A 21088-nucleotide genomic window follows, 5' to 3' on the forward strand; every position below is an offset into this window, starting at 1 on the left:
TACTGACTGATGGCATCCATATTGTTCCCAATTGTATGTGTCAGGATCTCACCATATAGCCCTCACTGGCTTGGAACTTACTATGTAGACCAGGCTGGCTTAAACTCAGAGATCTATCTGCTCCTGGCCCTACTGGGATACAGATGTGTGTCACTATGCTTGGCTATTATGTGGCAACTTCTGCTTTTGTGTGTGTGTGTGTGTGTGTGTGTGTGTGTGTGTGTGTGTGTGTGCGCGCGTGCGCGCGCGCACATTGATGTTTTGCCTGTATATATTTCTGTATGAAGGTGTCAGATCCCCTGGGACTGGAGTTACAGACAATTGTGAGCTGCCATGTGGTGCTGGGAATCAAACCAGGGTCCTCTGGAAGAGCAGTCAGTGCTCTTAACCACCAAGCCATCTCTCTAGCCCCTGTGGCAAATTCTTTACATATGCTTTTTGTAGACTGTGGTACACTGGGTCTGTGAAAAGGGGAAAACCCCAAATACTTCATTTGACCCAATAAAGTTATTAGCAATTGGCCATAAATTACGTCTAAAGTTCTACACTGTGTCAGGCTGAAGTAGATTGTAGATGGTTGTGAGCCACCATGAGGTTACTGGGAATTGAACTTAGTACCTCTGAAGAACAGCCAGTGCTCTTAACCTCTGAGCCATCTCTCCCACCCCGAGTCTTCTTTTGTTTTCTTTAACTAGTATGTACACGGTACTTTGCAGACATGGGACCCAAGAGACATGACATCAAGGGAGAGAAACAGGACTCCTATCTTCCTTGGCCTTCCACGCTAATTAATGGAGGAAAAAGATAATGACCACATAAACCACTGTAAAATCCTAAGTGTGGCCAAGGAGAAACCAGAAAACCATGGTGGATTCTGGACTCACAATGAGGCGGGGTAGCCCTTTCTAGGGAAGACAGACAGAGAAACAGGTGCCTGTGTGGGCAGGCAGGCCGCCCAATCTTATCAGTGAATGAACTCTAGCGTCTTCCTCCCAGCAGGAGAGCTTAGATAAGTGGACAGCAGAGATGTGTGAGGCAGAAAAGGACTTGAAGTAGGGAATGGTGTTGCTGAGGCTGGGCAGACAAGTTAAGTCCTGGCTCTCTGCAGGCTTGTGACAGATAGGGAGACATCAGCAGGAGGGAGGCTCTTGGAAATTCAGTATTTAACACTTCCCTCCATGCTTCCTTCCTTCCTTTCACAGGAGATACTTTTGGGGATTTTGCACTCCCAAACAGCTCCCTCTGTGTGTCTGAGGCGAGTTGGTATGTTCTCGAGGTCTGAAACGATTACTAAAGTGGAGCTCAAGTGGTCTCACTCAGTGACGATGACCAGGCTGGCCTTGGACTCACAGAGATCCTCCAGCCTCTGCTTCTCAAGTACTCAAAGGTGTGCATCACTACCACCATTCCATCACTTTCCCCAGCATGGGCTTCCTGGGCCAATTTTAGTTCTGTTTTTCTTCCTGTGGGGGCTTGCAGTTGAGATGGGTCGTGGTGTGTAGCCCTGCCTGGCCTGGACTCACTGTAAAGAAGGCTGGCTTTAGACTTGTAGCAATCCTCCTGCTTCTGCCTCTCCATCTTTTTTTTTTTTTTTTTAAGATTTATTTATTTATTATGTTTACAGTGTTCTATTTGCATGTATGCCTGCAGGCCAGAAGAGGGCACCAGATCTCATTACAGATGGTTGTGAACCACCATGTGGTTGCTGGGAATTGAACTCAGGACCTCTGGAAGAGCAGTCAGTGCTCTTAACCTCTGAGACATCTCTCCAGCCCCCATCTTTTTGTTTTTTAAGACAGGGTTTTGCTCAATAGCCTAAGCAGGATGAGAGTTCATCACATAGCCAGGCTCACCTCAAGCTCTAGGCATCTTTTACCTCAGCTTCCTGAGTGCTAAGATTTACAGCTGTAAGTCACTACTTCTGTTATGACTTATTTCTCTTCCCCCACAGCCCTTTTTGAGACAGAGTCTCATTATATAGTCTTAACTGGCCTTGAACTCAAAGGGAGTTACCTGCCTTTGTTTTCCAAGTGCTGGGATTAAAAGCATGTGCCACCATGCTTAGCTTTTCTTAAAAAAAATTATTTTATTCATCCCCCCCTCCCCAAGACAGGGTTTCTGTGTAACAGTTCTAGCTGTCCTGGAATTTGCTTTGTAGACCAGGCTGGCCTAGAACTCACAGAGATCCATCTGCCTCTGCCTCCCGAGTGTAGTGATTAAAGGCACATACAACCACTGCCCAGATCTTTTATTTTATTTATTTTTTATTTTTTTATTTTTTGGTGAAAAAGTATATTTAGAATTAGCCAGCTGGACTCAGTTTAGATGATCCCAATTTTGTTGGCAACATCCAGAGCTCATTTTTTTTTGTTTTAAAGATTTATTTATTTATGGCTGGACGGTGGTGGTGCACCCCTGTAATCCCAGCACTTGGGAGGCAGAGGCAGGTGGATCTCTGTGAGTTCAAGGCCAGCTTGGTCTACAGAGCTAGTCCAGGACAGGCTCCAAAAGCTACAGAGAAACCCTGCCTCGAAAAACAAAAAACAAAACAAACAAAAAATTTATTTATTATGTATACAGTATTCTGCCTGCATGTGTCTCTGCAGGCCAGAAGAGGGCACCAGATCTCATTACAAGTGGGTGTAAGCCACCATGTGGTTGCTGGGAATTGAACTCAGGACCTCTGGAAGAGCAGTTAACCTTAACTTAACCACTGAGCCATCTCTCTAGCCCTTTTATTCATTTCTAAAGGTTTATATTTATTTATGTGTCTGTGTACAGGCATTATATGAATGTGCAGTTGACCTCAGAGGCCAGGCACCACCATCTGTAACTCCAGTTTCAAAGGATCTAATGCCCTCTTTTGGCCTCTGTAGGCATATGATACATTTAAATGCAAGCAAAACACTCAAACACATTTATAAAATTCTTAGCCAGGCATGGTGGCACATGCTTTTAATTCCAACACCCTGAAAGCAGAAGCAGGTGGATCTCTGTGAGTCTGAGGCCAGCTTGGTCTACATTGTGAGTTCCAAGCCAATCAAGGCAATATAATGAATTTCTGTCTTAAATGACAAAAACCAAAGAACAACAAAAAAATAAATAAGATTACAAATGGGTATTATTCTTGATACAGCTATAGATGTCTTTTCTGGACACAGAGTGGGAACTTGTCAAACAGATCACGATCTGCTGATGCAACTCATACAGTAATAGGGAAACATCTCCTGATAACAGGAACAAAGTGATTGCTGAATAGTGGTATAGCAGGAGAGCTACCCCCAAGTGCAAGGCTGTGTGGGAAGACTCCTAGGATAGTCCCTGGAAGGGTACATAGGAAAACTTGCTTAAGGAAGGGACTGGGGTGGTGTGAGGCAGGGACTTTTAAAAATGTGAACTGTTATTTCTTAAAAGTAAAATTAATGAGCCAAAAACTTAACATCTCAGATGAACAAAACTTGGTATCATGTAGCTTGGCCTGAAAAGACTGACACCACCCAGAACCCACACCGGAAAGGAAGTGCTCAAAGAAGAACACCTCCCCTGCCCGCCTCTTCCTTCTGCACATGCTTTCATCATAGCAGCATTTCTTATTAGAAAAACAACTTTCTGCTGGGCCTTAATCCCAGCACTCAGGAGGCAGAGGCAGGTGGATGTCTGAGTTTGAGGCCAGCCTGCAGGACAGCCAGGGCTACACAGAGAAACCCTGTCTTGAAAAACCAAAAAAGAAAGAAAGAGACAAACAAACAAACAACCTTCTATTCTGCTTCATGAATTTTCTGTTTTGGGGGCGGGGATGTAGCTCCAGCTGGCCTTGAAACTTGTAGTGACAGAAAAACCATAAAATCCTGATCCTCTCTCTTGCTTTTACCTCCCAAATGCTGGGAGTACAAGGCTCACTTCATGAACTTTTTGTTTGTTTGTTTTGTTTTATTTTGGAAATAGCCCTGGCTGTCCGGGAACTCACTATGTAGAACAGGTTCACAGAGATTGAACTCGCAGAGATCACCTGTTTCTGCCTTCTGAGTGCTGGGATTAAAGTTGTGAGCTATCATGCCTGGCCTCATTTTTTTTTAAATCATGAATTGTCCTTTCTTCATTACTACTTTAAAAACCTGTTTCTGCTTCCTTGGCTAGTTTTGCACATGTTTTTGGGATGTCAATTTAGCAGTCTTTGCATAACCAGTAGCATAAATATGCTCAAAGAATGTTATATGTAAGTCAATGTACACAAGCATGGTCTTTTTTTTTTTTTTTTTTTTTTTTTTGGAGCTAAGGATCGAACCCAGGGCCTTGTGCTTGCAAGGCAAGCGCTCTACCACTGAGCTAAATCCCCAGCCCTTACAAGCATGGTCTTATGTTTGTTGTTAGATAAAAATGTACACGTAAACACAGGACTGCAGATACAGGTCAAATGCACGGCTAACCACAGCTACTACACCAGAGCAGAATGAGAGTGCATGTAGGAGAGCTGGGGGGATGGCTCAGTGGTTAAGTACACTGACTGCTCTTCCAGAGGACCTGGGTTCAAGCCCCAGCGTCCACATGACGGCTCACAGCTCTCTGTAACTCTAGTTCCAGTGTATCCAACACCCTCTGCTGTGGGATGGTCTGTATGTCAAATGCGTTGCTCTGATGGGTTAAAATAAATAAAGTGCTGACTGGCCAGTGGCCAGGCAGGCAGGATAGGGGTAGGCAGGACAAGGGGGAGGAGAATGCTGGGAAGTGAAGGCTGGGGCACTGCCAGCCACCACCATGACAAAAAAGATGTAAGGTACTGGTAAGCCACGAGCCACATGGCAACTTATAGACTAACAGAAATGGGCTAATTTAAGAAAAAGAAGCAGATAACAAGAAGCCTGCCACGGCCATACAGTTTATAAGTAATATAAGCGTCTGAGTGATTATTTTATACGTGGGTTGTGGGACCACGGGGGCTTGGTGGCACCTGGAGAGAAGATCTCCAACTACAACCCTCAACTACAACCCGACATATGTGCAAACCAATGCACGAGAAAAAATAAGTTTAAAAGAGAATGCATGTGGGGAGTCATATGTGAGTGCACCAGAGAGAGGACTCTCCATGCAGGCTGCCCAAGTTCAAGTCCCAGTTCCAGGTCTGCTCACCTGTGTGAGCTTCAAAACACCCTACCTCTTAAGTTAAAGGTAGTTTAACCTTTGTTTGACTTAGTTTTTCCATTTGTGAGTTGATTTTACTTACCCAATAAGGCTGTGGTGATGATACAATGAGCTAACATATGTAAAGCAGCTCAAATGATGCTTGGCACATCATGTTATGATTACCTATTCAAAAGTACTTAATTTAAAACAGCATAAAGCCGACAAACCTTTGGAAGAGAAGATGCACCTCTCTTTGCCCCCAGCAGCCTTCCTGTGATCTGCAGAGTTTGACCCATCACTGTACTTGCCTGTGGTCTCTACTGGGAACCACTGTGAGTGGCTACATCATGGACCATAGTCATTGTACTTCAGGGAAAATTTCTAAATGAGGCATTCTAGAAACCTAGAGCAAAATCTCCCTTGCCCGAACTGAGAGTCTTACCTGTTCCAGGAGGTCCTTGAATGATGGCCAACTCCCTTGTGAGAGCAAACTGTAAGGCTTCCATCTGGGAGTCATCAAGCTTCAAGGACTCTTTTGAGGGCCACTGGCTGAAGTCCAAGACGTTAATTCTAGAACGCCGCAAGACCTCGGCACCCCTCAGACACTTTCCAATGGCTGAACGGTTCTCTATTAGGGGGGTTAAATCATATCGGCCACCCATTAGTAAGTACCTTGGTTCCTTTACATGGGAGTCACACTCCACAATGTTCCTCTGGAAGGGGACATCTTCCTCCTGGATCTCCTGAAGTCCTTCTAGGACGTGTCTGTAAGCCTCAAAGTAGGCTGTTGTCTCCACCATGAGGAAAGAGTCCGAGGGCTGGACATCTGCAAGAAGCTGCTGGCTCTGCTCATTGAAACACAGCTGGACAATCCCTCGGCAGAGATCTTCGTGCTCCCGGTTTGAAACAGTGGCAAAAAGAAACGTCTCAAAGTTGTCTTTAGACATGCATACCAATGACCCATACAGCAGCCGCTTGGAATTCTGCCAACGAACAAACTTCAGTGGTTTTGTGTCAAACTGCACTTTATACACAATGCCTGATGCTGAGCACATGGGGGTAATAATCCTGGCATCAAAGTAGATCCGGATGTCATCAAACTTCCTCTTCCTCAGACACTGGTCCTCAAAGCTTTGTAGAAGCTCCAAAATGCCTTCTCGAAGGGGCCTGACAAAGTCCTCTCGAAGGAGGCGGAAGTGAGTGTCTAGGTAGACAGCAGTGCTCTCGTATTTCCCGGAAATGATGTTGGGGCGAAGGAAGGGTCTCTCATCCAAGTGCACCTCATTGTAGGTGGGGTATATGGGTATGGCCCGGTAGTTCTCCACCTGGCCTTCTGCCTCAGAGTGCACTAGAGTATAGGTGTCTACTCTCAAAGTGCCCTCTCGCCTCTTTTCCTGCAGATGTTCAATGATGGTCTGTACCTTTTCCAGATTCTTCTCTGTCTCCTCTTCTATGTCAACCCCAGAGGCCCTCAAAGCATTAAGAGAAGCTGGCAGGAGAGAGATGAGCATGGAAGTTTCGTGCACAGAGCTGGCAGGGAATACGCTGACAAGGTCCTGGAGGAGGGAGATGATATTGCTTATGTGTTCTGGATACTGGTTTCGAATGTCAGGGACGGGCTCAGTAATCATTCCCACCACATAAGCCGGCAGGCAGACTCTGAGGAACTTAGAGTTGTTCAAGATGCCCAACACATGCAGGATGCTCTGACGGTCTATTCTGGAGCTGCAGGCCTTCCGGAGAACTTGGCAGATCAGCTGAAGGAAGCTGGGTTTCATGGAAGAATGAGAGAGCAGCTCCCTGAGCCCTACACTTGTGGCAAGTGTGATGGCCACCTCAGAGGGCTCTTTCTGCAGGAGACTCTCCAGAAACTTGTAGCCCAGTCTCTTCGTCTGCTGTGGCTGCTCTGCTGGCTTCTGGTGTGGGGCCCGCCACTGCTGGAAGTTGTCGCTGGACCACGGTGGTCTGTGGCTCCTACCCTCCTGGTTGTCATTTCTCCTCCTGGTATCACTCTGGCTTTGTCTCTGGTCTCTAGCTTCATCACTGGTATACCCCTCCTGGTTTCTTCTTCCCTGATGTGGGTTCCTGCCCATAGCCCTAAATCTCTCTTCCCTCTGCCGGAAAGGAACAGGATGGTTGCTGGCCCTAGGATGCCTTCCAGCATAGTTGGTTCCACCTCGGAGTGCACTGGCTGCTGGGTTACCAGTTTGATTTCTAGCTCTTGGTGGTACTTCTCCATCTACAGGACCTAAACACAATGGAGATATTGGGTAAGCACAAAGTCAAGGAGTGAGGAAGTCCAGTAAGACAGTAAGAACATACTTTCATCCTCCAAAACAAACAAGCAGTTCAGATTTTGCTTGGAGAGATTTAGAAAGTTTCTTGGCAAGGGCTGATAGAGGGATGGTTCAGTGGTTAAGAGCACACATTGTTCTTCCCAAGTTCAGTTCCCAGCACCCACAATGAGGTACAAAACTGCTGTAACTCCAGCTCCAGGGGAATTCAATGCCTCTGGCTTCTGAAAGCACCTGCAGATAGCTACACATAATATAGTCAGACAGAGAGATGGACAGACTCTGTGTGTATAGAATTAAAAAATATTAAAAGTCTTTGCTGTTATTTTCTGAGACAGGAACTCACTATGTAGCCCTGGCTGTTCTGGAATTCACTATACAGACCAGGCTGGCCTCAAACTCACAAAGATCCACCTGACTCTTGCCTCCCAAGTCCTGGCATTAAAGTTGTGCACCACTACACCCAGCTTAATCTTTTTTCTTTTAAGTTTCTTGTCAAATTGTGTAATAAATAAAAGAACTACAGAGCTACAGGTGTGGTGGCTCATATCTGTTATTTCCAGAGACTAAGGCAGGAGGATCATGAGTTCAAGGTCAACTTGGACAACATTGTTTCTTAGAAGCTAGTTTGAGCTACACAGCAAGACTCTGGTGGGGGCTGTGGAATACAGGCAATGGTAGTGCACTTGCCTTAAATGCATGAAGCCCTGAGTTCTATCCTAATGCTACAAGAAAAGATGATTGCTATTGCTGTATAGATTATGAGAATACTATTTTCTTGAAAGAAACAAGAGAAACTGAAAGAGCCCTGCCAAGTGCCTGGTACCTGTTAGAGAGTGAACACCTGAAGTATCTTATTTTGTGCCTCAGATGAGGCCTAACTTTCAGAGGGTTCTAGTCTCCGGCCAGTACAAAACAAGTCAGAACACAACAGTCAGAGCTTGACCACTTCCTCACTGTAGAACCTTGTGTAATTTCTTGGGTTCTCAGCATCTGGCTGCTATAGATAATGTGTTTATACAATGTCAGGTAAGGTCTGGAATGATGGCTCAGTGGTTAAGAGTACTGGCTGCTCTTCCTGAGGACCTCAGTTCAATTCCCAGCACCCATATGGCAGCTCAGAACTGTCTGTAACTCCAGTTCTAGAGGATCTGGCACCGTCACATAGACATACATGCAGGCAAAACACCAATGTACATAAAAATAAATATATCTAAAAATAAATAAAAGTAATTTTAAAATGTCAGGTGAATATTGCCAATGTGTACCTCCATGTTTCATGTAGACATAAACATGGGGAATTTATTTTAACACAATTAAAAATTATAAAATGCTTGGTGCTATTCTTAGGACTATCCTGTGATTTCTGCGGTCACTCTGAACAAGTGGAATAAAACTGTGAAGGAAATACTACCTGACCTTTGCCCAGCAACAGGAAATGCAACTTGAATGGGACAGAGGAAGGCAGCACTTCCTCTTCCAACATGTTTTTAGTCTTATTTTTGTGGCTAACTGACAGATTGTGGAGAAAATGAAGCATGCAATATCCAGTTTCCTCACAAGGAAAAGGAAACTTAAACTTTGATTTGGGAAACTGGAAAGAGAAACTCCAGCCATGTGCTATCAGCCACAGCCCCCCCACCCCATCTGTTGCCCTCCTCACAGAGGAAGCCTGAGGGGAGAATGGTGCCCCACAGCACCCTGGGAGCCAGCACCCTGTGCAGTGGGCTGCCCTAACTAGGCACACTTACAGCCACTTTCCTTCCCTCTAAGACTGACTCCAGTTCTGATTGACCTTAGCAGAGTGGTGTAGAGATTTACAAAACATTGGCTCTGCACAATTTGACAATAAGCTAGGAAAGGTACAAATACACGTACTACTTAAGAAGATGGACCACCTCACATCAGATGCAAATACACTTAGGTATTTTGTTGTTGTTGTTGTGTTGTGTTGTTTTGATACAGGGTCTCACTGTGTAATCCTGCCTGGCCTGGAATTCACTATATAGACAAGACTGGCTTAAAACTCACACAATTTGCTGCCTCTATCTCCCTGCTCCTGAGATTAAAGAGGTATGCCACCACATCTGGCCAGATCCTTGTTTTTCTTTTTCTTCTTGAGACAGGGTCTAACCCTGTACCCCAAGCTGACCTCTAAATTTTTAAAAATACATTATTATTTTATGTATATGAATGTTTTGGCTCATGTATATCATAAAATGTTAATATTGTGGATTTGATGAATTAGAGCACTACATTTTATTAAGTTAGCATTAAATTAAAAAAATTTTTCAAGGTCAGTGAGATGGCTCCTTAGATAAGGGCACTTGCTACCAACCCTGAAAATCTGAGTTTAGTCCTCAAGACCCACACAGTAGAAGGAAAAAAACTTAACTCTTGAGATATCTTCTGATTTCCATAGGGGCGTGCACACACACACACACACACACACACACACACAAATAAATGTCATAAAAATAAATGTTACTGGTTATCTTTTAAATTCCTTAATGATGCTATTACAAGGTAGTTTTTAGCTGTCCCAAGTTTCTATTGGATAGCCCTGCTGCAAACCAGGAATCATTTTGATTTTCCCATCCAGTCACTTTTCTCATCCTCACAGTGCCAGGGACCAAACAAGTGCACTCTGCACAGTAGGAGTTAAGGCAAGCACTCCACCATGAGCTACACTCCTCAATCCTGGTTTCTGAGAAAAAGTTGCACTATGGGACTCCCGGTGGCCTTTATGTCACTGTTCAGCTGGCCTCAAATTCTCAATCATTTTGCCTCCATCTGCAGGAATGACAGGCCTCCTCCCATCAGTTCCCATTCCCAGCTCTCCTATGTAGGCTGTTTTTCATGTCATTCATGCTGCAGCTAAGGTCTTTTTCTGTTTTTTTGGTTTTTGAAGACAGGGTTTCTCTGTGTAGCCCTGCCTGTCCTAGAATTCACTCTGTAGACCAGGCTGGCCTTGAACTCAGAGATCAGCCTGTCTCTGTCTCCTGAGTGCTAAGATTAAAGGTATGCGCCACCACTGCCTGGAAAGGAGATCCTTCTTAATTGAAAAACATAAGCCATCTCCAGGTGGGCATCTCCTTTTCAGTGGGTAGAAACCCTGCTTACCTCTGTGGTTGGTAGGGGGATTCCTGGGCCTGGCCTCCAGATGGGGTCTTCTGTCTTCCATGTCTGAGATCCAGGAATTCTTTCACATTCACCTGACTTAGGTTATCTGTAACTGCATAGGCTGAGAGTTACCAGTGCCCCTCAAACACAGCAAACACCCAAACACTGTAAGCCAGCCTTTCTGCCTTTACAGATTAGTGATTTATTAACTAAGAGTAAGATAGTAAATGCAGATTTTAATCAAGGGCACAAGCACTCAACCTCGTGGATTTCCAACGATGATATAAACTAAGTTCACAATTTAGGCAATTCCAAGAGATCCAACTGCCCATTCCTGGACTCCTGTACCTGCTTGGGGATAGACTGTCATTAACTCCCAAACTACTGTTTGGTTTGCTTTCAGCCAAGTTACTTAATCCATTGCTTAGGTTTCGTTTCCTTTCTTACAAAATGATTGTTAGGGAAAAAAGAGTATACGTGTGTCAATTCACAGCTACATACTAGCTAGCCACAGTAAGATTGCCCACCATCTCAGCTCAGCTCCTGGGAGGTGGAGGCAGGTACAGCAGGAATTTAAGAGCACTTGAGAATTAGAAGCAGGAAGATCAGGAATTCAAAAGCAGCCTCCTCCACTGAGGCACATGTGGACTATATTATGTGAGACACTGTGTCAACAAACTACCCAGTACCCCACCACCCTACCTGGCATCCTTTCTTTCTTTTTTTTCCCGAGACAGGGTTTTTCTGTGTAGCCTTGGCTATCCTGTAACTCCCTCTTTAGACAAGGTTGGCCTTGAACTCACAGAGATCCACATGCCTCTGCCTCTTTGTGCTGGCATTAAAGGCGTGCACCACCACACTCGGCTTCCTACCTGGCATTCTTATGACACAGCCAGCTGTCTATAGGGTCCTGCTCCCTACAGCTTGAAAGTAAGTGAGCTATTAGTGCCATTTCCTCGGGACCAGCTACAAGTCAGCAGTTCTCGCCTTTCTTCCATCTTGATAATTTCTGATGCTGCGTGAAGAGGAAGCCCCTTCAGGGAACTTCTCAATATAACTCATGCATATCATGTGGGTGCAGGGGGGTGGGGTGGCGGTGACTCAGTTCTCAGCAAAAGGATTTTTGAGACTGTCCTCACAGTTTTAAAATATTCATAGTTGGAAACTGTGAATAGATTTGGCATTGTATGAGAGGTAGCTTTTATTCTTATCAGAAAAAAGAGTCCCTTTTCTTCCCGCTGGGAATATTTCTGTGGTGTCTTTTCTTCTCATCTTACCAAACCCTGTTCTCACACTGCAGGCTCAATGGTTAGTGTTCGTTTTTAATTTTTCTGAGAAGAAAATTCCTTCTTCTTCATTTTGAAAACCACTAAAATAGAATGCCAGCAGTTTGGGAGTGTAAAAAAAGGAAGAAAAAAGTGCGAGAAAGGGAGCCTTACACAGGAGGGGGCTTTGTTTAGCCTTCCGAGGGAATCGAGGCAGGGAGGGCGGGAAGGAGATCAGCAATGGTTAAGCTGTTGCCGGGATAAAAATTAGAGAGAGGTAATTACGGGGTGCAATCAAAGAGGTGGAGCAAGAGGTGGCAGCTGGGCTGTTTCCAGTCCTCAGAGAAGTCACCACACACTCATCCCTTAGAGCAAGCTGGAGAGATCTGGGGGCTTCTAGAAGTGGGGTAGAGCTTAGGGATGGAGAGCCCAGGGTGTTCTGCAGATGCTGGATGAATGAGGCCAAAGGAATGAAGCCAGAGGCCAGGGGTGTTTGTGGCACAAGTGGGGGCAGAGATAGGGATGAGGAATGGAGGTGGTGAGGCTCCAGAGGCTGGGATCACAGGCAGGATGGGGACTGTGGGGATGCAGTGGAGACCACTGATGATGAGTGGAGGGGATGCTGAAGAAGGCTCCTAGGGCTGACAGGGTGCTGAGATGAAGGGGCACTGTGTGTGTGGGTGATCAGGGTGGTGACAGAGAGGGGGAGGGGGCAATGGCAGTGCTAGGCGCTCAAGAGGTGCTGGGTGCTGGGGGGAAGAGAGAGACAGGAACTCTGGCGACTGATGGTGAGGAGCTGATGGGAAGGAGCAGGGATTCAGGGGTGATGGGGCTGCTGATAACAATACTGAGGACTGAGGGTGATGGTGGAGCTAAGGAGGGGGAGGGCTCTGGGGCTGGTAAGGACAGAGGAAAACAACTCCAGCGGTGATGGGAGCTGATGGTGCACTGAGGAGAAAGGACAGGGACTCGGGGGATGATGGAGAGCTGAGGGAGCAGACAGGGACTTCGGGGGTGATTGGGGCCGCTGAAGGAAGGGGACAGGGATGCTGGGGCTATAGAAGAACTGAGGGAGCAGACAGGGACTCCGGGGATGATGGGGGCGCTGAAGGAGCAGACAGGGACTCCGGGGGCTATAGGAGAACTTAGGGAAGAAGGCAGAGACCCCGGGGACTATAGGGAAACTGAGGGAAGGGAACAGGGGCTCTGGGGACTATAAAGGAACTTAGGGAAGGAGGCAGAGACTCCGAGGGCTACAGGAGATCTGACAGAAGGGGACAGAGACTCCGAGGGCTATAGGAGAACTGAGGGAAGAGGACAGGGACTCTGGGGACTCCAGGGGCGCTGAGCAGGGCAGACAGGGACTCCAGGGCTAACCTGACACCTGGCCGAAGGCAGAGCGGGGCGCCGGCGATCCCGGCGCCGCAGGAGCAGGTGCGGGATGGGGCAGAAGCCACTCACCGATTCGGGCGCGTCCTCGGCCGGGATAGCGCTCAGCTTCGGCCCTGGCAGGTCGCGGCCCCGCCCGGCGCCGCGCACTTTCGGTTTCCAGTCCCCGCAGCCCCTGGGCGGGGCGAGGAGCCGGGTGGGCGGCCCGGAGGAGGAGGAGGCCGCGCAGGACGAGGAGGCGGTGCCGCGGGCGCTAGCGAGAGGCCGGGCCGAGCTCGCCTGCGCCCCCGCCCTCGGGGCGGGCGGAAGGGCGGCGTCGCCTCAGCCCCCGCGGCGGCGGCTGGACTGGCGGCTCCCGCGGGCGCGGCTGAGGGGAGGGCGCGGCGGGGGGCGGGCTGACTGCGGCCCGGGCGGCCGCAGGTCTCGGCCGGCCCCGGAGCAGGGGGGACGCGGCGGGCGGCTCGTGCGTGCCAAGCGCGACATGGCGCGGAGGCTGAGCAGCCCCGGAGGCCCAGTGAGCACGGGGAGGGGCTAGACGCGGGCTGGACAACCATAAGCGAGCTGGGGCCGGGCGGCTCGGGGACTCTATTTCCCAGGGGGCGTAGCGGCCGCGGCCGGAAGCGGCGCGCCTGCGGCCCAGTGCGCAGGCGCACGCGTCCCCTTGGTTTTATATATAAGGAAGGTCCGCCATCTCCCTCGTCCTTTCGTTCCTGAGACGCGCTTTGTGCGTTATGTCTTGTGCATGCAGTATGTCTTGTTCACGCGTTATGTCTCGTCCGTGCGGGAGTTATTTGCAGATGGTGAGTTACCACGGCACAATTTTCTGATCACCTTTTACCAAGTTTATGCTGTCGTCGCTGTAACCGGTCATAGCCTCACGGCGTGGCTTGTCCAGCACCAGCCCTGGGTTGACCTTCGGGGAGTTGATTTAGTTGGAAAAGACGCCTTCTGGTTGGGCCTGGAACGCTCTTGGCTGGTGTAAATGATGACTTCACTTTTTTCCCCGTCATATCGACAATGCTGATCTCTGAAAATACTTTGCCAGTTAATTCTGATACACCAGCCCACAAAGGCCGTGGTCTGCTTTGTTCTAGTCGAGGGAAGGTGGCGATTGATGTCTTTGTTTTGCAGGTTGGCATGATCAAGCAATACGGGAGAGGAGACGTCAACTTTGAGTCTCCAGGAAGATGAGAATAACGTCTACGGTCTTAACATCTCTTAAGGTGCGATTTGGCTTAATGGAGGAAACGCGTGTTTTGAAGAGCCTTGCATCTAACTGATTAGGAATTCAAGTGAAAGATTTGATGTCTTGCCTCTGTACTTTTACTATTAGTGGGAACTACTGAATCTACAGTTCTTTTTAAAAAGATTTATTTTATGTAGTGTTCTGGATAGTTGTGAGCCACCATGTGGTTGCTGGGACCTCTGGAAGAGCAGCCAGTGCTCTTAACCTCTGAGTATCTCTCCAGCCCATGAATGGACAGTTTCAAGAGAAACAAGCAGATTGCTTTTATAATGCCTCATTTCCATTCCATCATATCTGCACCTCCAGTTCCAGGGGATGCAGTGCTCTGTTCTAAACTTAGCTTATGCATTTAAATTCCTGTCCTGGTTGGTTTTGTTTTTTGGCAACTTGAGTCAAGCTAGTTACCTGAGAAAAGGAAACTAGATTGGAGGAATGTTCCCATGAGATTGACCTATAAGCAAGCCTGTAGATCATTTTATTAGCGATTGCTATGGGAGGGCTCAGCCCATTGTGAGTAGGTAATGTCTGAGCCCTGTGTCTCAAGTTATCGGGACTTTTGTATATGCAGGACATTTTCTAAGAACGCTATAACTTGAGTATACATCTTTGTGGTTAGCATTGGAGAGTTAAAGCACTATTAAGCATTTCTCAAATATTTGCAGCCTAGCACTTTGAAAGTGTTGTGGCCATGACGATTCTCAACTAACCTGTTCAGATGGAATTTGCTCTGGGCCAAGTGTAGTGGCACATGCCTCGAGTCACAGCATTCAGGAGGTAGGCCCAGGCAGATGACCAATTTGAGGCCACTCAGGACTGCTATGTGTCTGGGACAACACTTGCATGCAAACAGTCCAGTTAGTTCACTTAGAGTAGGGTTTATTGTGGCAGTCAGTGGGCCTTGACCATCTTGAGTATTTCACGCTGGGGTTGGGAACAGTCAGTTTTCCTGAGGGACATTCTTATGTAGGTGGAAGTTTCCTGGACAAAGCGATCACAAACTTGGCTTTTATAAAGGAGGGATCTAGCACTGCCTACTAGGACTGGGCTCAGCAGTGTCCAGGCATGTATGATGACAGAATTTTTTCCCCATCAGATCGGCCATGTTGAGCTCAACTCTACTAAGCCAGTTTGTCTGACATGCCTGCTTGCCAGCACAAGCTGCTGCTCTGTACGTTGGTCCAGGTAGCTGATGCTTTTCTGCATTTTGTCTCAGGTTTGCTGACAACCGAATTAAATGGAGGGTAAATTCCGGAGTAAGAAAGGATTGGTAAGTGGTTCCCATGTATGTGTCCCTTTGCTGGACATAGAGCCCCTAAGCTCTTATCTTTCAGATAGAATTGTTGCTATTTGGCTGATGCAGCTGATGACGTGACTTTTTTCCCCATCAGATCGACCCTGTTGATCTCATAACTAATAGCCAGTTTTGTCTGATGCATTGGCCCCAGGAATAATTCATTGTTTTGGCCTTGGTCTGTTTAGTTTATGATAATGGTTTCATCTGTTTACTTTGCACAGGCCTGAGGGAGCCATGGATGCCAGTGTGTCTGATCTCTTGAAGAGATTCCAGTGTCCTGAAACGGGTGAGATTCTGTTGTTGGTTTTGACCCAGTTGTGAAGGTGTTAGTACTAGTGTGGACAGTTCTTAGGACATCTTGCTGTTCTGCATGCTGCTAAGGTTCCCAGTGGAGTTCTCCTTTGGCCTTTTGAATTCTCATTTAAGATGCATTCAGTCAGTTGTTGGAGACACTGAAATTCACCGTGCTCTCAAGTAAATGAGATTGAAGTGGGGTGTACAATCAGTTTCTGGGAATTCTGTCCTGGTATCTGTTAAATAAGAATGAATTTCAACCAGATGCAATTTGTATCAGACAAGACTATCAACCTTTTGGTTTTTCTTTTTAGGCACTTCTCTGGACACAGACCACAGATCAGCACTGTCTCCTGCTGGCCCCATCCCACAAGGCTTTTATATATTTGGCCCAAGGACTTTGCATGATCTTTTCAGGAGGTTTTTTTGTTCTTTTTTTTTTTTTTTTTTAAAGACTGGGGTGTGGTGTGGTGTGCACTGCTACTGGAAATACTGAATAGCAGAAACATTTGGCCTCTTAATCTGTAGAAATAAAAGTCTGATCAGGTATCTGTTTGCATTTATTTGCTGTTCCTGGGTGGGATCAGCAGCTGCTGAACATTCCACAATGCTTCCCAGGTTGTGACTAGCTGTCTAAAGTGGTCCCATGAAGTTGGGTCCAATAGTTGCCAGGTCAGCCTGGTTGTGGCTAACCTTTCATGCTATTCCTGGCTTCTGGAACTGGAAGGCAATTGCCTGGAGTGGGCTGGATCCATGCCTAGTACCAGATTAGTGATTGATTTCTCTTTAGTTTGCTTGCCTTGAAGGCTGGTGGTATATAACTTTCAGAGTTTTTCACTTGGCCCATTTTCATTTCTACCTAGGATCAAACATCTTGAATTAAAGGCAGGGCGGTGTTGAGCCCTTGCTACTAGCTCATAGAAGTAGAGCATGCTGGCATCTCCACTTGGGACAGGTATTAATTAGGAAAATGGCTCAGAGCAGTGCTATCTCAGCCCTGGTCTGATAGACCCACAAAGCAGGCTGAGGGAACCACTGTCTCTAGGGTGGGTTGGTCTGGGTTTGTCATAATATGCTTCACTGGAGGGCAGTTTATAGGCTGGGCCCCAAGAGGGAAAGAGACCTTTGGCTGCACTGACCAGCTAAAGTGATCTGAAGTAAACTCTTATAAGTTACTTTTGTTATTTGGCACAGGAGCACCTCCCCTGTGGTTCTAGGGTCGTCCTTGATGCTTAGTTGTTCAGTAAGGAAAACCACAATAACCTTAACAGCCCTCAAATTGTCTAATTAAGATTGGCTTTGGGATCTACAGGACAGTTGCATTCAGGGTACCACATCCAGGGTCTAAACAAGCTAGGTAACCTATGTAGCCCAGGCTGACATTGATGACATGCATCTAAAGGTCAGAAGACAACCCTAGTTGATGCTGAGTTCTGTTAATGGGGTCCAGGGGTCAGGACCACACTTGGGCTTGTGTGGTGGCTTATCCTTTTTGCTGGCTGAGCACATTCTCAGTTTTTTTACATTTATCTGAGTGCGGATGTTTTGCATGTGTGTATATGTACCGATTGGCATTGCCTGGTGCTTAGATTAGTCTCAAACCTACAGAGCTAGATCCACCTGCTGCCTGAGTCATGACTGGCCCCATGGGTGATTTTTTTTTAATATTTATTACATATACAGTGTTCTGTTTGCATGTATCTATCCCTGCAGGCCAGAAGAGGGAGCCAGGTCTCATTACCGATGGTTGTGAGCCACCATGTGGGTGCTGGGAATTGAACTCAGGACCTCTGGAAGAATAGCCAGTGTTCTTAACCTCTGAGCCATCCCTCCAGCCCTGGGCTGAATTTTTAACTGGCTTATTTTTAAAAAAAAAATGGATCGATCCTCAGTGTGCTTTAAGCAAATGGTGTTGTGTGACAATACATCTGAAAGCTGCTCTGTTGGTGGGAAGGGTTGGGTGTGATTTTTTTTTTTTTTTTTTTGTATGAATTCTAAAGTATAGTCAAGGCAGTCTGGAGTTGGAAGTCATGTTGACTCAGGCAAGTCGCCCTTTGAATGTGGTTATTCCAGGGTTCCTGGCTGCCTCAGCCCAGTTTCCCCCCACTTATTCTAAGAATAACCACTGTGCTTTTTAAGAGTTACATGCCAGGCTCCATGCCAGTGCCTAGCATCTGTTATACGATGTAGGCCCTGCCTCAGCTGTGGCAGGGAGACTGTCTCCTCACTCCAGTTTTACAGGCAGCATGGCTCTGCCGTGTCTTGGGCAGACCCCTTCTTTCTCCCTGGTCCTCTTGGTTGGGTGCTCCCAGGAAAATAACATGGCTTTTTTTGGGGGAGGGGTTCCCAACTAGGGCTTCAGAGGGAGTGGGAGAGGGTTCAGGTACAAGGCTGAGATCCAACAGCCTCAGGCTGCTCTTCATCCAGAGCTGCTCTACAGACACCCACAGATTTATCCTTTTGTGTAGGATCTCTGTAGACTAGGCTAGCCTTGAACTCTGGATCCTGCCTCTGCCTCCTGGGGTTAAAGGCATGTGCTACCACAGCTGGCTTTTCTTTCCCTTTTTTGGGGTGTGTGTTTTCCTCGTTTGTGGGGAGGTGGGGGTCGTGCTGTGTTCCAAGACATAGTTTCTCTGTAGACCAGGCTGTCTTGGAACTCTGATCTGATCTGCCTGCCTCTGTCTCCAGAGTGCTGGAATTAAAGGCGTGCTCCGTCACACCTGACAGTGTTTTGAATGAGTATGCCTGTGTGTATATAGGTATGCTCGTGTGAATGCAGATGCCCACAGTTGCTGTTGGACCCCTGGAACTGGAGTAACAGGTGGTTGTAATGTCTAATGTGGATGCTGGGAACAGAACTTGAGTCTTCTGCCAGAGCGCATGCTCTCTTTTTTAAGATAGTGTTTGGTTTCTATGTATAGCTGTGGCTGGCCTTGAACTCAGATCCACCTGCCTCGGCCTCACTGAGTTTGGGGATTTAAGGCATGTACCACCACTGTCCAGCTTGAGTGCATGGTCTTAACCACTGAGCTATCTTCATGGCCCCTGCATCTGATTAGTGGGCTCCGCTTATTTATGGCTCCCTGTGTGGCCCTGCAGATACAGGAGTCCCTTGCTTTTCCAGTTCCAAGCTTTGTGCTAGCCCTGAGTTGTGTCATTCTGCAATTGCCTGAGCCATTCACTGTATAGTATAAAGGCCTAAGATTTGAATCCCAGCCTCTGCCAGCCACCTCCTGAGGCAGCTTGCTGGTTGGTTGCTTCTGCTTGCTCACTGTCTCCATCCTGCTCCTGATTTCCATTGTTTTCCCACAGTGCAGTGAGTGTTGCCAAATTCATTTCCTATGCTTGCCTGGCCACAGACCTTAGAAAATGTACACTTAGGTTTCCACAAACAGTACAATGGAAACTTCTGGAACCTAGGAGGGTCACGTGCCCATAGTGAGGACTCCTAGCAATGGAGTTGTGGAGCTTAAACTGGCCATCTGTAAGCAAGGCTCCTAGTGGTGGGCCTGGGACACCAACCCAGCCATAAAACCTATCCACAACCTGTCCTTCCTACAATAAGTGCTGGGGTAATGGCTCGGAGCTTGTGGGGATGGCCAACCAATGACTAGTGTAACTAGGTCCAAAGACACAGGAAGCCCATGCCCAACATTGCCTGGATGGCCAGGATCTGGAAGATGGGTGTTGTAGGGACCTAGGATAGAGCCCAACACGACTGACAAGAAAAGCCGGCAAGTGCTGCTGGTGTCAGCCAGCTTCTGGGCAGTGCTGCTCCACTAGGTCTCACTTGAGTAGTTAGAGCACAAGCCCGTGGGCAAAGCATTCATTGGAGCCAGAGGCACCAAACCTAATGCCCATGGAAGAGAGAGTGCTAGCAGCTTAACAGTGGCCTCACTGCATCTAACAGCCCTTCAGATTGGAGACAGTTCTGTAGCGTTCTTGTCTACTCTTGCTTTTTGAGAACTGGAGTTACAGTTTAGAGCTGCATGTGGGTGCTGGGAACCAAACCTGGGTCCCCTGCAAGAACAGATGGTGCTCTTAACCACTGAGCCATCTCTCCAGTGTCCTTTATTCAAATCTTGTCATCCGTCTGCTGATATCTGAGGAAAACTTGGTGCATTTACCCATCTCCAGCTAATCTTTAATTTGGGTAGTAGTACCTTGTTTTTATGCTTCTTTCATTTTTTTGAGACAGGGTTTCTGTGTAGCCCAAGTTGACCTGGAACTCACTCTGTAGATGAGGCTGGCCTCAAACTCACAGAGATCCACCTGCCTCTGCCTCTTGAGTGCCGTGTGGTATCGTGTTCCCAAAAATATTGTGCAGGCTAATAAACTTATCTGGGGTCAGAGAACAGGACGGCCACAATATTAAACATGAGGATTGGCACTGGTAGCACACGCCTTTAATCCTGGCATTTCAGAGACAGAAATACCTCTGGATCTCTGAGTTCAAGGCCACATTAGAAACAGCCAGGCACGGTGACACACGCCTTTAGTCCCAGAAATCCAGCCTTTAATCCCAGGGAGTAATGGCAGAAAGTAGAAAGATATATAAGGCGTGAGGACCAGAAACTAGAAGCATTTGGCTGGTTAAGCTTTTTGGTTTTGGAGCACTACAGTTCAGCTGAGATCCATTCTGGATGAGGACTCAGAGGCATCCAGTCTGAGGAACAGGATCAGCTGAGGAAATGGTGAGGTGAGGTAGCTAGCTGCGGCTTGTTCTGCTTCTCTGATCTTCCAGCATTCACCCCAATAACTGGCCTCAGGTTTGATTTTATTAATAAGACTCTTTGATATTCATGTTACAGTGCCGTGATTGAATGCATACATCACCACACCAGGCTCAAGACATTTAAAAAAGTAATTTATTTTTATTTCATGTGCATTCATGTTTTGCCTGCATGCATGTCTGTAAGAAGGTGTCAGATCTGAAACTGGAGTTACAGTTATGAACTGCCATGTGAGTGCTGGGAATTGAGTGAGGGTCCTTTAGGAAGAGCAGCCAGTGCTCTTAACCACTGAGCCTTCTCCCCAGCTCCAAGCCCAAGACTTTTTGGTT

General features: G+C 47.2%; 2 protein-coding genes and 3 non-coding genes across 7 annotated transcripts in view; 4 read left to right on the forward strand and 1 right to left on the reverse strand.

The window, feature by feature from the left end:
- Positions 1–13767, reverse strand: part of Znfx1 (zinc finger NFX1-type containing 1) — a 36429-nt gene extending 22662 nt beyond the window's left edge. Inside the window, exons 1-3 of one of the 2 annotated variants that reach the window (XM_036183509.1) lie at positions 13265–13767; positions 10539–10644; positions 5564–7369 (exon numbers count right to left, since the gene is read on the reverse strand). In XM_036183509.1, coding sequence (XP_036039402.1) covers positions 5564–7369; positions 10539–10599 — 1867 coding nt within the window. In that variant the 5' untranslated portion in view covers positions 10600–10644; positions 13265–13767. Of the gene's footprint in view, positions 1–5563; positions 7370–10538; positions 10651–13264 lie in introns of both variants that reach the window. The other variant, XM_036183507.1, reaches the window with a different exon arrangement.
- Positions 12884–16575, forward strand: LOC118581413 (translation initiation factor IF-2-like). 2 transcript variants are annotated; one of them, XM_036183510.1, is made up of 5 exons: positions 12884–13706; positions 14324–14415; positions 15652–15705; positions 15954–16018; positions 16341–16575. In XM_036183510.1, the coding sequence occupies exons 1-2, from the start codon at positions 13245–13247 to the stop codon at positions 14381–14383; spliced, it is 522 nt and encodes a 173-aa protein (XP_036039403.1). In that variant the 5' UTR covers positions 12884–13244; the 3' UTR covers positions 14384–14415; positions 15652–15705; positions 15954–16018; positions 16341–16575. The 2 variants fall into 2 exon arrangements, 1 of the variants encoding a protein (XP_036039403.1); XR_004944687.1 differs by lacking the exon at positions 12884–13706 and adding an exon at positions 13713–13992.
- LOC118583306 lies at positions 14165–14256 on the forward strand. The gene has a single exon (XR_004944890.1). It is a non-coding gene; the product is annotated as a small nucleolar SNORD12/SNORD106 (small nucleolar RNA).
- Positions 15495–15583, forward strand: LOC118583307. The gene has a single exon (XR_004944891.1). It is a non-coding gene; the product is annotated as a small nucleolar SNORD12/SNORD106 (small nucleolar RNA).
- LOC118583305 lies at positions 15789–15878 on the forward strand. Its single transcript, XR_004944889.1, has one exon. It is a non-coding gene; the product is annotated as a small nucleolar SNORD12/SNORD106 (small nucleolar RNA).
- Positions 16576–21088: the final 4513 nt, after the last annotated feature.

Source organism: Onychomys torridus, chromosome 4 (genome assembly GCF_903995425.1).
Source record: "Onychomys torridus chromosome 4, mOncTor1.1, whole genome shotgun sequence".
NCBI classification, from domain to species: domain Eukaryota; kingdom Metazoa; phylum Chordata; class Mammalia; order Rodentia; family Cricetidae; genus Onychomys; species Onychomys torridus.